This window comes from Macrobrachium nipponense, chromosome 2 (genome assembly GCF_015104395.2).
Source record: "Macrobrachium nipponense isolate FS-2020 chromosome 2, ASM1510439v2, whole genome shotgun sequence".
Lineage (NCBI taxonomy): Eukaryota > Metazoa > Arthropoda > Malacostraca > Decapoda > Palaemonidae > Macrobrachium > Macrobrachium nipponense.
In genome coordinates, this window is record NC_087201.1 from 23,650,938 (window position 1) to 23,668,063 (window position 17,126).

The 17,126-nt window shown below is 38.7% G+C and overlaps 1 protein-coding gene across 1 annotated transcript in view; it reads left to right on the top strand.

Annotated features, from left to right (window-relative positions):
• The window catches only part of LOC135220486 (pre-mRNA-processing-splicing factor 8), a 51,455-nt gene extending 41,443 nt beyond the window's left edge, over nucleotides 1–10,012 (top strand). Inside the window, exons 5-7 of the mRNA XM_064257619.1 lie at nucleotides 2,259–2,585; nucleotides 3,554–3,751; nucleotides 4,072–10,012. Coding sequence (XP_064113689.1) covers nucleotides 2,259–2,585; nucleotides 3,554–3,751; nucleotides 4,072–9,753 — 6,207 coding nt within the window. The 3' untranslated portion in view covers nucleotides 9,754–10,012. The remainder of the gene's footprint in view (nucleotides 1–2,258; nucleotides 2,586–3,553; nucleotides 3,752–4,071) is intronic.
• The last annotated feature ends 7,114 nt before the right edge of the window (nucleotides 10,013–17,126 follow it).

Consider the following 17,126-nt stretch of genomic DNA (forward strand, 5'->3'; position numbering starts at 1 on the left):
TCCAACAATTTTCAAGGTAGACCATCCAATTTTCAATGTCCAGCTGAATAATGTTTGTACAATGACATAAGAAAAGTATCTCCTCCAAATAACTTTTATGTAGGATGAATAATAATAGTAATAGGTTGAATAATAATAATACTGATAAACTCAAGGCCATATAGTACATGGAATATACAAAGCAGAGACAATAACAAACACAATCTAGATACGAGAGATAACATGATAAAACACGGTAAATCGGCAATATTCTCACAGTTGCAGAAGTATAAAACATAGTAGTCATAATAATGGTAATGACTGTAATAATTTTGAGAATGATAGTTAAAAAACACAACAAAAAATTATAACAATTAATAAATAGATATGGAAAATTTTGCACTTTTCCTCCAAAAAATCTATGAACTACTTACTGTATGTGCAATAAAGTCTCATATTTTATCCATAGTACAACCAGGTAAATTACTGAGTTGTTGCAGTGCAGAAAGTTGTAATTATAGCGAGGAAAATATAAACAAAATAGTCAAATTTTTTGTAAAAAAAAAAAAGTGCCACTCACCCATGAAACATGCACAAAAAGTTTTTATACTTTTTTTTTTTTTTTTTTTTTTGTTCAAAGACATTAAGCTACAACAGTTTTCAAGGTAGCCTTCTCAATTTTGTTCATTTTGCAGCTTAATGATTGTTCTATACAGCAGCATAAAAAGTTACCTAGTTATTCAAATGAAAAAGTTGTAATTATAGCAAAGAAAATATAAAAAATTAAATGACTTTAGCTAAACATCCTGTTTTCCACATAATATGTGCAGAAAACTCCTGATACCTTTAAAGATGCGTAGCTCCTACAATTTTCAAGGTAGACTGCTCAGTTTTGTCTCATTTTGCAGCTGAATGATTGTTCCGTACAATAGCGTAAATAACCTCTCCAAAATAACTTTTTGTAGGTGAAATAATGTGTAGAAATTACAAAAAATACATTGCACTTTGTGCCCCCCCCCCCCAAGGATTTTTTATTTACCAAAGAAAACTACAATACTTTTTAGGATGATAAATTACCCAGATAAATTACACAGTTTTTGCAATGCAAGAATTGTAATTATACTATGGAAAATTTGAAAAAAAATGAAGACAAAGTAATGTCATGTTTTCCGTAGAGTAAGTGGCACCCAGTCAAGTGTTTCTCTCTCTTTGTGCAGGAAAAAGGTAAATGATGTATGCATAGATTAAAAATCTGAAGCTATACATGACAAATAAATATATACAATATGTGTAAAGAATATCAGGAACACACACTGAAAATTATTCTCATCGTGTATTTTTTATTTTTATGCCATAAATTACGTATTAAAACGCGTAAGACTTAAAATTGTATGACGTTTATATTAGTCATTAGGAAATGATAGGGTAAGGAGCAGTATAGAATGATCCTTTTTGCTGAAAAAAAATCTCTAAAGAGGAGGGATACTATTCACTCCCTAGCATCAAGTTAGATGTCATTTGGACTGCAGTTTACTGACTTCTTAAGTGTCAGTAAGATAATGGTTTGTCAATTGCATTACTGGAGACATTACTAAAAGGCAAACTTAATTTTACTCACCAGATCTTGAATTCATTATAGGCTTCGTTTTATATTGCAGAATTGTTTTCTTTTCACTTTGTTTTGTAGCTCTGGTTTTACCATCTTCCCTTTAGTAATTGATAAAAAAGAATGGACAGGCTTCTTTTCAGAGTGTTTTGGGTAATTTGGGTTCAGCAACATTTTAAGAACTCAGGGAAAGTTGTGTAAATTTAAAGCTCTTGTAATTGTAAATATATATAGTTAATGATGCTTGCATATTGTATCAGTATGCCAGGTATGTTGTAAAGTTAAATTACATTCATTGTGTAGGCTGCATCATAAATCAAGAAAATTGATACAACTTTTATATCAAGAGTTGTATGTAGGTGACATTTTTGAGAAACTTTCTGGTTCTTAATTATTGAAAAGTTACATCCTATAATCCTTGTTGAATGTTCTTATGAGTTCAAGTAGTGGATGGCAAAAAGCTGAGCTATTTTTGGTTAATGACTTAGCATGAAAAATATTTTCAGTTGTATTAACAGTTCTTTGGTTTTGTCAGGGTTGTTCTATGACGTTTTAATATTCTTAACTCAGTCAAATGTAAGGGGCAAAAATGGTTAAGAAGAAGCCCAGAAATGACCAATTGATCAGTTTCACTATTGATGCATTGAATGATAACATTACACATATTTTACAGGCATTGAACATGGCACTACCAGGTGGTCCTAAATTTGAGCCTCTGATCAAGGACATGAACCCAGCTGATGAAGACTGGAATGAGTTCAATGACATTAACAAGATTATAGTTCGACATCAAGTCAGGACAGAGTACCGCATTGCTTTCCCTTACTTATACAATAACATGCCTCAGTATGTCCACCTTAGCTGGTATCACACTCCTGTCGTTCTGTACATCAAGACTGAGGATCCCGATCTTCCGGCTTTCTATTTTGATCCCTTGATCAATCCCATCTCTCATCGAAATACTGTCAAGAGTGAGACTCTTCTGCCTGATGATGATGAGGTAAGATCAGTTTTTTGCTGTTGGTGTTTTTGCTTGAAAAAGGTGAGGTTCTGAGATTTATATAGTATTTTGTAAAGGCCAGCTCCTACTTTATAAATAACTTTCTACTTATATCTTGTACCAACATGCCAAAAAGCAGAGCATAGGGTATGGTTTAACTCCTCTCATGCATTTTGAAAAGAATTAGTATCATTATGATTAGAAAAGACTTATTATCATTGTGATTAATGTAAAATTATTTAATGAGACTGCCCATTCACATTTCTAGATTTTTATTGCTCCTTGACAGTTTTGTTCTTAAACAAAAGGTGAAAATTAGAGCAATGCAACATTTGCTAAAAGGTTGCTGCAAAGAATATGATGTATTATCACAAAAGGAAGGAACTTGAAGCATTTCTTTTTCCTCAGAAATGCAGTTTACATGTGGTATACGATTATAATTTAGAAAATTGTTTTAACAAATAGCCTTTATTGAAAGTAATGTGATTCAGCATTATGAACTCTAGTTTGTTTTGATTATTGTAATTTTGTTTTATGTATGTCTCTACTTGAGGCTTTGTGCAGCGTCCCTTTGCCCCCTAGCTGCATCCTCTTTCATTCCTTTTACTGCACTGTACTTCCGTTCATATTCTGTTCTTCCGTCCTACTTTCTGCCCTCTGAGTCCTGCTGTTACACTTTACAACCAATTGCTGTCAATTTCCCTTCCAGTGCTGAATAACCTCATAGGTCCTACTGCTTAGCTGCCTTTAGTCTAAATTTTTTATTCCATTCCATTATTGTCATTCATGTGGGAGATTAGTTTCATACATTTGATGGAATACCAAGAGGAATTAATTTCAGTTGTTGAACAAACAGTTTAACACTGCATGAAGGCAGCAGATCAAGAATGATTGAAGTGTTTTGACTCGCATTGTACATTACTGGTTTGTTGGGTTTTGTGGAACTGAATTGTATTTTGTTATTACAGGACTTTGAATTGCCAGATGATGTTGAGCCATTATTAAAGGAGTGGCAATTATATGATGATGCGACAGCAAACGGAATAGCACTTTTATGGAGCCCAAGGCCATTCAACATGCGTTCAGGAACAATGAGGAGGGCTATTGACGTTCCGCTCGTGAAGACTTGGTATCGTGAGCATTGCCCACCTGGACAGCCAGTGAAGGTAGGAATTCAGTTCTGTGGAGCTCTTGACTGAAATGGTTTTTTAACTTTGCTTGGAAGTTGGTTGAAATAGATCAATTTCTTAGGAAGTCTTGTGTACTCTTTTTTACAGGGAAAAGGAATATTGGTCTGCATTATCCCTCTAATGTAAATTATGCTGTTTGACCTCTAGCATTGATTGTAGGAAGTTTCTTAGTTTGTGAAAGTTAGTTTTTCATTATGGGAAAATTTTAAATGAAAGTAAATCTCTTAATTCAATTAATTCTTGAGGTGTAGGGAACTCCAGCTTACATTTTGGTCTAAATATTTTTCTCCTTACAGGTAAGGGTGTCATACCAGAAGCTGTTGAAATACTTTGTCCTCAATGCCCTAAAGCACCGTCCACCTAAAGCACAGAAGAAACGCTTCCTGTTCCACTCGTTCAAAGCCACCAAGTTCTTCCAGACAACCACCTTAGATTGGGTTGAAGTAGGTCTGCAAGTATGTCGACAGGGTTACAACATGTTGAACCTCCTAATTCATCGCAAAAACTTGAACTATCTCCATTTGGATTATAACTTCAATCTTAAGCCAGTGAAAACTTTGACAACAAAGGAGCGTAAAAAGTCGAGATTCGGCAATGCATTCCATCTGTGCCGAGAAATTTTGAGGCTAACAAAGCTAGTTGTTGATGCTCATGTACAGTATCGACTGAACAACGTTGATGCTTTCCAATTAGCTGATGGTTTGCAGTACATATTTGCTCATGTTGGTCAGCTTACTGGTATGTATAGGTACAAGTACAAGCTTATGAGACAGATTCGTATGTGTAAGGATCTCAAGCATGTTATCTACTACAGATTCAATACTGGACAGGTAGGCAAGGGCCCAGGATGTGGATTTTGGGCACCAGGCTGGCGAGTTTGGCTTTTCTTCATGAGAGGCATAACCCCGCTGCTAGAACGATGGCTTGGTAATCTTCTGTCTCGTCAGTTTGAAGGTCGACACAGCAAAGGCGTTGCAAAGACTGTCACCAAGCAAAGGGTAGAATCTCACTTTGATCTGGAACTAAGAGCTTCTGTCATGCATGACATTCTGGATATGATGCCTGAAGGCATTAAGCAGAATAAAGCCCGCACCATCCTTCAGCACTTATCAGAGGCTTGGAGATGCTGGAAAGCTAACATTCCATGGAAGGTTCCTGGTTTGCCAACTCCCATTGAGAACATGATTCTGCGTTATGTGAAGATGAAAGCTGATTGGTGGACAAACACTGCTCACTACAATCGGGAACGTATACGTCGTGGTGCAACAGTAGACAAGACTGTTTGCAAGAAGAACATGGGCCGCCTCACTCGTTTGTATTTGAAGAGTGAGCAGGAAAGGCAACATAACTACCAGAAGGATGGTCCATACATCAGTCCCGAAGAGGCTGTTGCCATTTACACCACAACAGTTCATTGGCTGGAGTCTCGTCGTTTTGCTCCCATACCTTTCCCACCACTGTCATATAAGCATGATACAAAGCTACTGATATTGGCTCTCGAGAGATTGAAGGAAGCCTACAGTGTGAAGTCCCGTTTAAATCAATCTCAACGTGAGGAGCTGGGACTTATTGAGCAGGCATATGATAACCCTCACGAGGCTCTCTCCCGTATCAAACGTCACTTGCTCACACAAAGAGCTTTCAAAGAAGTTGGAATTGAATTCATGGATCTGTATAGTCATTTGATTCCTGTGTATGATGTGGAGCCTCTGGAGAAGATAACAGATGCTTACCTTGATCAGTACTTGTGGTATGAAGCTGACAAACGTCGCCTGTTTCCACCGTGGGTGAAACCTGGAGACTCCGAACCACCACCTCTCCTCGTGTACAAATGGTGTCAGGGTATTAACAATTTGACAGATGTATGGGATACTGCTGATGGTGAATGCAACGTAATGCTGGAGTCCAAGTATGAAAAGCTCTATGAGAAGATAGATTTGACCCTATTGAACAGATTGCTGCGACTTATTGTAGATCACAATATTGCTGATTACATGACTGCGAAGAACAATGTTGACATCAACTACAAGGACATGAACCACACAAATCGTTATGGCATTATTAGAGGCCTACAGTTTGCATCCTTTATTGTACAGTATTATGGACTTGTCATGGACTTGCTAGTGCTGGGTCTAAAGCGTTCAGCAGATATGGCCGGACCTCCTCAGATGCCCAATGATTTCTTAAACTTCCAAAATGTGGCCACAGAAACACAGCATCCAATCCGTCTCTATTCGAGGTATATTGATAGAATTCATATTTTCTTCAGATTTACTGCAGAAGAAGCCAAGGACCTCATTCAGAGGTACCTCACAGAGCACCCAGATCCTAATAATGAAAACATTGTGGGGTACAACAACAAAAAGTGTTGGCCTAGAGATGCAAGAATGAGGCTTATGAAGCATGATGTCAATTTGGGACGCGCTGTTTTCTGGGATATAAAAAATCGCTTGCCTCGCTCGGTGACCACCATCAATTGGGAGAATTCATTTGCTTCAGTATATTCTAAAGATAATCCAAACTTGCTCTTCAACATGGCCGGGTTTGAGTGCCGTATCTTGCCAAAGTGTCGTATGACACACGAAGAATTCAAGCACAGAGATGGTGTATGGAATCTCCAGAACGAAGTCACAAAGGAACGAACGTCTCAGTGCTTCTTGAGAGTAGATGATGAGTCCATGCAAAGGTTCCACAACCGCGTAAGACAAATTCTCATGGCATCTGGCTCTACCACATTCACAAAAATTGTCAATAAATGGAATACTGCCTTGATTGGATTAATGACTTACTATAGAGAGTCTGTCGTAAACACCCAAGAACTTCTGGACCTGTTAGTGAAATGTGAAAATAAGATCCAAACTCGAATCAAAATTGGCTTGAACTCTAAAATGCCTTCAAGATTTCCCCCTGTTGTATTCTACACACCTAAAGAACTTGGTGGTCTTGGTATGCTTTCCATGGGTCATGTACTTATTCCGCAGTCAGATTTACGATGGAGTAAGCAGACTGATGTTGGCATTACGCATTTCCGCTCTGGTATGAGTCACGATGAAGATCAGTTGATTCCTAACTTGTACAGATACATTCAGCCTTGGGAAACAGAGTTTTTGGATTCACAAAGAGTTTGGGCCGAATATGCCTTGAAAAGACAAGAAGCAACAGCGCAGAACCGTAGATTGACTCTCGAAGATCTCGAGGATTCGTGGGATCGAGGTATTCCAAGAATAAACACACTCTTCCAGAAGGATCGCCACACACTTGCGTATGATAAAGGTTGGAGAATACGTACAGAATTCAAGCAGTTCCAGGTACTTAAGCAGAATCCATTTTGGTGGACACACCAGAGACATGACGGTAAATTGTGGAACTTGAATAACTACCGAACAGATATGATTCAAGCTTTAGGTGGTGTGGAAGGAATTTTGGAGCACACACTTTTCAAAGGAACGTATTTCCCTACATGGGAGGGTCTGTTTTGGGAGAAAGCTTCAGGTTTTGAAGAAAGTATGAAATATAAAAAGTTGACCAATGCACAGAGATCTGGTCTAAACCAGATTCCCAACAGACGTTTCACTCTTTGGTGGTCACCTACCATTAATCGAGCAAATGTGTATGTAGGTTTCCAGGTACAACTTGATTTGACAGGTATTTTCATGCATGGCAAAATTCCCACCCTCAAGATTTCTCTTATTCAGATTTTCCGAGCTCACTTGTGGCAGAAGATTCACGAGTCTGTTGTGATGGACTTGTGTCAAGTGTTTGATCAAGAGCTGGATGCTTTGGAAATTGAAACTGTCCAGAAGGAAACTATTCATCCCAGAAAGTCATACAAGATGAATTCTTCTTGTGCTGATATTCTCCTTTTTGCAGCTTACAAGTGGAATTATTCCAAACCTTCCCTTTTAGCTGACTCCAAAGACACCATGGATGGTTCTACAACACAGAAATATTGGATTGATGTGCAGCTGAGGTGGGGTGATTATGACTCCCATGATGTGGAACGCTATGCAAGAGCCAAGTTCTTAGATTACACCACTGATAATATGTCTCTGTATCCTTCTCCCACTGGTGTGTTAATTGCTATTGACTTAGCATACAATCTTCACAGTGCATACGGAAACTGGTTCCCTGGTGCAAAGCCACTGATACAACAAGCTATGGCAAAAATCATGAAAGCAAACCCTGCCTTGTACGTGTTACGAGAGCGTATCCGCAAAGGTCTCCAATTGTACTCTTCAGAGCCCACTGAGCCCTACTTGTCTTCACAAAACTATGGTGAACTTTTCTCAAATCAAATTATTTGGTTTGTAGATGACACTAATGTGTACAGGGTTACAATCCATAAGACATTTGAAGGAAACTTAACAACCAAACCCATCAATGGAGCTATCTTCATTTTCAATCCCAGAACAGGCCAGCTGTTTTTGAAGATCATTCATACGTCTGTATGGGCAGGTCAGAAACGTCTCGGTCAGCTAGCTAAGTGGAAAACTGCAGAAGAAGTTGCTGCTTTAATTCGATCCTTACCTGTAGAAGAACAGCCCAAGCAGATTATTGTAACTCGAAAGGGTATGTTGGATCCACTTGAGGTGCATTTGTTGGATTTCCCTAACATTGTGATCAAGGGCTCTGAATTGCAGTTGCCTTTCCAGGCTTGTTTGAAGGTAGAGAAGTTTGGTGATTTGATTCTTAAAGCTACAGAGCCACAGATGGTACTGTTCAATTTATATGATGACTGGTTGAAGAACATTTCATCCTATACTGCATTCTCAAGGCTGATTTTGATACTCAGGGCTCTTCATGTAAATAATGACAGAACAAAGGTTCTTCTGAAGCCTGACAAAACTACAATCACAGAACCTCACCACATCTGGCCATCTCTGTCTGATGAAGACTGGATAAAAGTTGAAGTGCAGTTGAAAGATCTCATTTTGGCAGATTATGGTAAAAAGAACAATGTCAATGTTGCATCACTCACTCAGTCTGAAATCAGGGATATCATTTTAGGTATGGAAATTAGTGCTCCTTCAGCACAGCGACAACAGATTGCCGAAATTGAGAAACAGACTAAAGAGCAGTCACAGCTGACAGCAACCACCACAAGAACTGTCAACAAACATGGAGATGAAATCATCACCTCTACCACTTCTAACTATGAAACGGCTACGTTTAGCAGCAAGACAGAATGGAGAGTTCGAGCCATTTCTGCAACCAATCTCCACTTGCGTACCAATTACATCTATGTATCCTCCGATGACATTAAGGAGACAGGTTTCACTTACATTCTCCCTAAGAATGTTCTGAAGAAGTTTATCATCATATCTGATCTCAGAACACAAATTTCAGGCTACCTTTATGGTATTAGCCCATCGGATAATCCACAGGTGAAAGAGATCCGTTGTATTGTTATGCCACCTCAGTGGGGAACACATCAGATGGTGCACTTACCTCACAAATTACCCTCTCATGAATTTTTGAATGAATTGGAACCCTTGGGTTGGATCCATACCCAGCCTAATGAATTGCCACAGCTTTCGCCACATGACATCACAACTCACGCCACTATCATGGCTGATAATAGTTCCTGGACTACGGATCGCACCATTGTTATCACATGTTCATTTACCCCGGGTTCATGTTCCCTACAAGCATACAAACTCACACCATCGGGCTTCGAGTGGGGTCGTAACAACAAAGACATGGGCAATAATCCTAAAGGTTACCTTCCCTCTCATTATGAAAAAGTTCAAATGCTGCTGTCTGATAGATTCTTGGGACTGTTTATGACTCCACTGCAAGGCTCCTGGAATTACAATTTCATGGGGGTGCGTCACGACCCAAATATGAAGTATGACTTGCAATTAGCCAGCCCTAAGGAGTTCTATCACGAGGTCCATCGACCTGCTCACTTCTTGAATTTCTCCTCCTTAGATGAAGCAGACACTGCAGGGGCAGACAGAGATAATGCCCTGGAGTAATGTAGAAATTGATATTTTATCCACTTTGGTAAGGTTCATAGCTGTATTCGCATAGAGAAGCATATTCTTGTGGAGCTTGTTATCTATAGTTTTTATTTTTTCCATAGTTTCTTAAGGAGTATTTTCCTTTTTTAATTTTTTTTCTATTGTTTATGTATGATGGTTTTTGGATTATATCAGGTTTTGCAATAATCCAGCCTATATTCTTGTAAAATACAACATATTTGAATGTGATAATAAATATGATCTTTTTATAAAATGACTTTGGTTAACCTTAATATTTTGTATAGTTTCCATTTTATAATGTAAATATATTTAATTATGGTAATCAGGAAAATGAACAAAAGGGGTATTTATCTGATAGGTAAATTACACAGTTTGATTATTCTAGACATGGACTATATACTTTCATAGTCAGTGAAGTGCACCAAGTTGTAATTTCTCCAGTCTACCAAATGTCAATTATAAATAGATTTTTTTTAAGTAAAGCAGTATTCATTAACAAATGTATGCATATTTAATATGGGAGTAAGGGAAATTTATGCACACAGTGGTACCTCGAGATACGAAATTAATCCGTTCCGAGGCGGCTTTCGTATCATGAGCTTTTCGTATCTTGGACCGCATTTTACATGTAAAATGACTAATCCGTTCCAAGCCCTCCGAAAAAACCCCAGTAAATTTCATAATAAAGCTAAATTGACCTATAAACAATGAAATACTACAACAATTTGGACCATTCAATACTTAATACGTACTGCTAATATACCTGTAAATATAACAATTTTTTGAAAATTATATTTTTCCTAACTATACAAACCTGAGGTCCTTTAACAATAGGAATGTAACTTGCAGCAGCTGGAACCGGTCGTAAGCGTCGAACAAGGGAGTTCGGTAGTTAACTGCTTGTCCGACAGTCAGCGCACCGCATGACTGGGAGGTGAAGATTCACTTTGCTTTAGGCCCATGAAAGCACAGAGTGAGGGGTGGCATGAGGTGGGACTATGTGTAAAGGACCTCAGGTTTGTATAGTTAGGAAAAATACAATTTTCGACGAATTGTTATTTGTTCCGATACGCAATACAAACCATCGGTCCTTTAACAATAGGAAGACTCACTTCTTGGTGGGTGGAATCTGAGTCTTAAGAACAGACTGGCGTTCGTCCGACCTTGGATTCCCTCCCTGGTCGTAAGAGCAGAGGGAGGTGATCCTAGCCTCTGCCCAATGATCGGGGTTGTACCGCAGGATCAATGGTCAGACCTCTGGACCCAAGTAATAAGAGGGAGGCCAGCGTACCTCTTAAAACTAGCAAGCAAGAACTTGTTCCTATTGCAAGAGGCAATATGAAGTCATGGGTTTGTCTCTTGTTGGCTTCCACTCCCCCCTCTTGTTGGGGGAAGTGGTGGATAATCGCTCCTATCCCTAATGAAAGGGGTAGGATGAAGCTCGGTCGAGTAGCTTACCTGCATCGGTCTCCTGTTCCAGGGTAGTGACGACCGCGTCCCTCTGTCACAGGTAGAGGGGGAGAAAAAGATGGGGAAGAGAAGCCAGTCACACACTCATTCACTCATCCATTCATGCAGTTACACAAGGATGTGATGCTGTTCTGTCTGCTCGGGTGCTGGGTAAGCTACACAACTTGTTGAGCAGCCACCACAGGTCCCAAGGAAAAAGTGTCCAAGGACCTGTAGGCTATATCCCGAAGGTAGAAGGAGGTGAAGGTGGTCTAGTTGGTCCAGACCCCCGCCTTCAGGACCTGCACCATGGAGAAGTTTTTGCGGAACGCAAGGGAGTTCTGCAAGGGAAGGACCAATGCCTCTGACTTCGTGGGCTCTCGGACGAAGGGTACGGATGTCGTCAATACCATCAGCTTCGTACGCCCTCCTGATCACCTCACGCAGCCAGAAAGAAAGAGTGTTCTTGGATACTTCTTTCTTGGTCACCCCGGTGCTAACAAAGAGGCGTCTACATTCAGGCCTGAGGTGCCAAGTTCTCTTCACATAGCGCCGTAGCACCCTCACAGGACAAAGCAGCATCTCTTCCACATCATTGTCGGTGAAGTCCAGTAGGGAGGGGATCGTGAATGACGAACCGGTCGTCAGGGACCGAAGGATTCTGAGTCTTCGCTACGAAGTTCGGTACGAAATCGAGCGTCACAGATCCCCATCCCCTGGTATGCTTGACGTCGAAGGAAACACCATGAAGTTCCCCTACTCTCTTCGCTGATGCCAGGGCCAGCAAGAGGAGGGTCTTGAGGGTCAGATCCCTGTCTGACGACTCTTGGAGTGGCTCGAAGGGACTTCGAGTCAGACTTCTAAGGACGAGAGTCACATCCCACCCCGGGGGCCTGAGTTCCCTGGGTGGGCAAGACCTCTCAAAGCTCCTCATTAGCAGGGAGATCTCGAACAAGTTTGAGATATCCACTCCCCTCAGTTTCAGGACTAGGGGCAGGGCGGCCCTGTATCCTTTTTAATTATCTCCATCTTCGTCTCTAAAGAAAGCATCCTCTTCTTTCTGTGAATTTCAACTTTCTTGGGACCCATGACTACGTATATGCTGTACGTAATTATGTTATGTACGTAGTACGTATACGTATGTAGTAAAGTTTTCACACAACATGATAAAGTATACTACAACGAAATCACTAACGAATTTACGTTAATAAACGAAATCGTTAGAACGAACGAAAACCGCGTGCGTACGATACAGATGATGCCATGCATTGGCCGAAGAAGCACGCCGCTACGTAGATGCATCATGGGAGGGATGCTAACCAATAGGAGAGAAGGATCTCATGGCAGTGACTAGCATCAGGAACCAATGGGAGAGCGGGAGGATGGCGGCGAGTCTACTCAGTTGGCGGCGCGCGAGTTTCAAAATTGTTATCAGTGGTCCGGGCGAATCTCGGACTTTACAGCAACAACCTTTCGTATCTTGAACAATTTTCGTATGTAGAGCCGTAAAATTTGTCGTATTTGCTTTTGTATCTCAAGTTTTCGTAAGTTGAGCCTTTCGTATCTTGAGGTACCACTATTTAGTAAGGATATAAGGGAAATATAGAGTTAAAGGAAAAGGGAAGGAAAGAAAAAAGCCAAAGTAATGTATGAATACATTAAGACCTTTATTCAAGGCCAGGTATTGATAGAAAGATCTCTGCTTCGACAGCAAAAAAGTTAATGGTGCATGTTATAAAAAATTTAGAAGTCAAGTGGAAATACATTTTTACTGGATATTACACATTGATCCAGTACAATTATTTATTTAAAAAATCATAGTAGCACGAGTCTTCAAATGGAGAAACAAAGCCACAGTTATGTAAATGTACATATATTTACGTTTAAAACTCCAAGGACAGCTTTCGGGAATCTGTCCGGTTTCCCTTTTCAATCTGAAACATTGATGTAACACTCCAACAAGTGAACATAACTGAAGTCAAAATAAGCAACTTTATGAACCATGGAACCGGACTTCAAGCATAAATCAGGCAATGCCGTCGTTTTCTGATCTCCAGTCGTCTGGAGATCTAATTAGTCCTTGCCCAATGCGGTCTTTTTGATGGTCTTCTTCAACAGCATCGGTTACTGGAAGTAGCAGAGTTAGCTGAAAATCTATGAAAGATATTTGACAAAAAATGAGGAAAATTAATATAAAAGGAAAATGCCTTGAAAACGGAAGTGCCCACTCCAGTCCAAATGAACATTTTCAAAATATAAGAACACAAGGAAAAGATACTGTACTCAATTTTGAAACTAATGAGGATCTAGAATATAATTATGCCACTTCATGTCATCCATCGGCCCCTGGCTAGAATATAATTATGCACTTCATGTCATCCATCGGCCCCTGGCTATGATTAAATATAATTTGAAATTATTCATAAACTATCCCCCATTGTCAAATCATATTTACTAAAATTCTATAATGCCATCTGGATGAAATGCGTTTTTCCTGATAAATGGAAACATTCTATCATCATCCCAATAAACAAACCTGGAAAAGATTCAAGTAATCCATCCAATTATAGACCAAAATCTTTGATAAACTGTTTATGTAAAATACTGGGGAAAATGGGCAATACACAAAACATTAAATTCTGACACTAAATCAGGATCAATAGCTGGTTGATCAACCCTTGATCCACTAACCTGTCCAGAGGATCATATCAAGAAAAAGCATATGATACAACATGGAGAGACAATATCATAAAAAATATCACTGTGAAGGTAGAAGAGTACCAATTTTCATTAAAACCTTTCTCACATAGAACTTTCCAAATTCGAATCGAAAATTCTTATTCAAATATCTATAAATTAAAAGAAGGAATCTCTTAAGGCAGTGTCCTAAGCAATACGTACTCTTATTTGCTTTAGCAATCAATGACATTACAATAAATTTACCAAAAGGAGTTAAAAACATCTTGTATGTTGATGACTTTGCCATATAATGTGTACAAGTAGCACGCTGAGACATGCCCAAAGATTCCTCAGTAGCACAGCCATCACAAATATTACTAACTGGCCAAATTCAGCAGGATTCCAATGTTCAATAAATAAAACAAATGCAATTATCGTCTGTAAGGAAAAAAGATGGTAGAAACGCCAAACAAGTTATATTTGTATAATACTGAAATTAAATTTAGCACAAATATAAAATACCCAGGAGTGGCGTTCGATCAACTCCTGAGCTGGAAAGCTCACCTCAAATATATTAAAACAAAACCCATAAAAACCTTTGCTATATTGAAAAAACTGCCACATACCAATTTGGGAACTGGACGTAACACCATATATGGTGTTTGCGTCCCATATTGAGGAGTGAGAGATGTGTATTTCTGGTAATAGAAGTTCACTCTCGACGTGGTTCGGAAGTCACGTAAAGCCGTTGGTCCCGTTGCTGAATAACCACTGGTTCCATGCAACGTAAAAGCATCATACAGACAAACAAACCCACCAAACTGGACTTTGAAACGAATAAAAACAGGTAGTATAATCTTCTAAAAAGAAATATGGCAAGCATAGAGATGTAACGCCAACACATCAGAGAGGAAAGGAGATAAACTTATCATCTATAAAGAGGGATCGAAAAACAACACTGGAGTAGGAGCTTCAGCATTCTCAACCGATAAATTAATCAAAATAAGTCTTCCTCCAGTATCATCAGTATGCACTGCAGAACTCACAGCCACACGAATAGCACTAGACATAATACCTGAGAAGAGAGCTATTTCCACCATAATTTTCAGTGACTCTCGAAGTGCTATTGATGCCATAAACAAATACAAGTCCCCAAATCATCTAGTACAAGAAATCCAAATAAAAATCCATCAACTTATTCAGTCAGGACTACTAATAAAAATATGTTGGATTCCAGCTCATGTGGGAACTGAAGGAAACTAAAAAGCAGATACAGTTGCCAGTTAGCTTCCACTATTCCATCAACAATGACACATACCCTCCATTTTCAGACCAGGTAAAATCTATTGAGCCTATAACGTGTCAAAACTTTGCAAACAGATTGGACATCAGTGCCAACTGTACAAATAAACTGAGAAATATAAAAACAAGTACATTAATGAATGTCATCGTCTCAAAAAGAAAGAGCTAAAGAAGAAGTATTAACTAGGCTACGTAAAGGCCATACTAGATTTTCACATGGTCATTTAATCTCAAATCCACATTCAGACCCAATGAAATGTAGTACATGCCAAAAACCAATGGCTGTCCAACAAAGAAACATTTACTTTAGAACCTCAATATTTACAGGCATTCTTCCTGAAGGCAAAGATTTCTTATTTATGTAAGACCATCATGTTCCTAAATAAAATCTGTTTTTTTTTTTCATGATTAATTCCTTAAAACCAGCCCGAGAAGGGCCTTTATTAGGCTCGGAGGTCTGGCTAAACTAATCCTCTATTATATAATAATAATAAATAACTTCTCCGAGAATCTGCATCATGCACATATTTTAACTTTTATCTCTTCAGATTCAGAAACCACAGGTCTGTATAGTCAGAAAGGATTACTGTAAGAAAGTAGCATCATCTGCATAAACAATAAGCTTGTTATGAAGTCCAAACCACATATTGTACATTAATGTAAAGGGCCAAAAACACTCCTTTTGGTGGACACTAGAGGTAACTTACTTAGTCACTGTAGTGTTCAACAACAACCATCTCTCCAGTATGTTAGTTAAAAATTAAATTATCATAATGATAAATGGTCCACTGGTTCCTATCTGCCCAAGTTGAGAAACAAAGTAATCACGATTAACAGTCAAAGAAGAACTACCACAAACCGTTGGGTCTACACCTACATAAGCATCAAGGGTAAGTAAGAGATTTTTTATTTCAAAGGATGAAAAAGTCATGCTAGTTACCTCAGCTTCAGGAAAACAGGAATGAGGTAACTTGAGTTTCCAATAGCCTTGCCTATTGTCAAACGTCAGTTTGGCTATTTCCTTTTGACAGTGTGTGACAGAGACTCCTAGTTTAAGCTTGCAAAGAAGGAACTGGTAATTCTACAATAAAATGTGCACGTTTGATAGTAACCCACCATTTATGTTCAATAGTTACGCCAGAAGGGGTTTTATTTTATTCATGAATTGTATTCATTTGTGGCTCAAGAATTAACTGTATGAGCCACACCTGTTAGTTGAGCACAAATGTGCTGCGTAAGACAGACAGTATTTTCGTTTTCCAAGGCGTCCTGTTTTTCTAAGTAAGGACAATTACAGTCGTTATTGGACAAGGTTTTTTTAATACAATAACCCAACAAGCGAGAAGGAATTCGACTATATTATGCTGATAAAACCATGAATTAAAAGAACTATCAACTGCTTCGCAAATTTCAGTCGAAATTTACCAGACAAGCCCTCAATATACAATGTCGAAAATTTAGGCCTAAAATAAACATACACTGGACTTATCTGGTTCCTTTCTGAATTAATTCCTTGCAGAAGCGAAGAGTTTCTCATATTTGCACTACACCAGTACACACCCTTTTCCCCAGGAGTGTCGCCATCCAACTGACATTTGCTCTGAGTCTGAGACACTGAGAGTGAGCCAATGGTTCTTAACCTTTTTTTACCCATGGACCCCTTTTCCTTTCATGGCTATTCCACGGGAAAAAAGGTCATTCTATTTTTCACTAATAAAAAAGCAAAGGAATTTTATAGAAAATTAAAGAAATAGTAAGTGATTATGCTTTATTCTGAAGGAAAACATAATTTAATGCAATTAAACTTATTCAACAATTAAATTATACGGAGAATTTATGAACACTAGTAAATAATCCATAATTTAAGTGAATAATTAAGAAACAATGTGGTTATTCATTGAGATCCTGTGATTTTTTTATCTTTTTTTTTCTTTTTT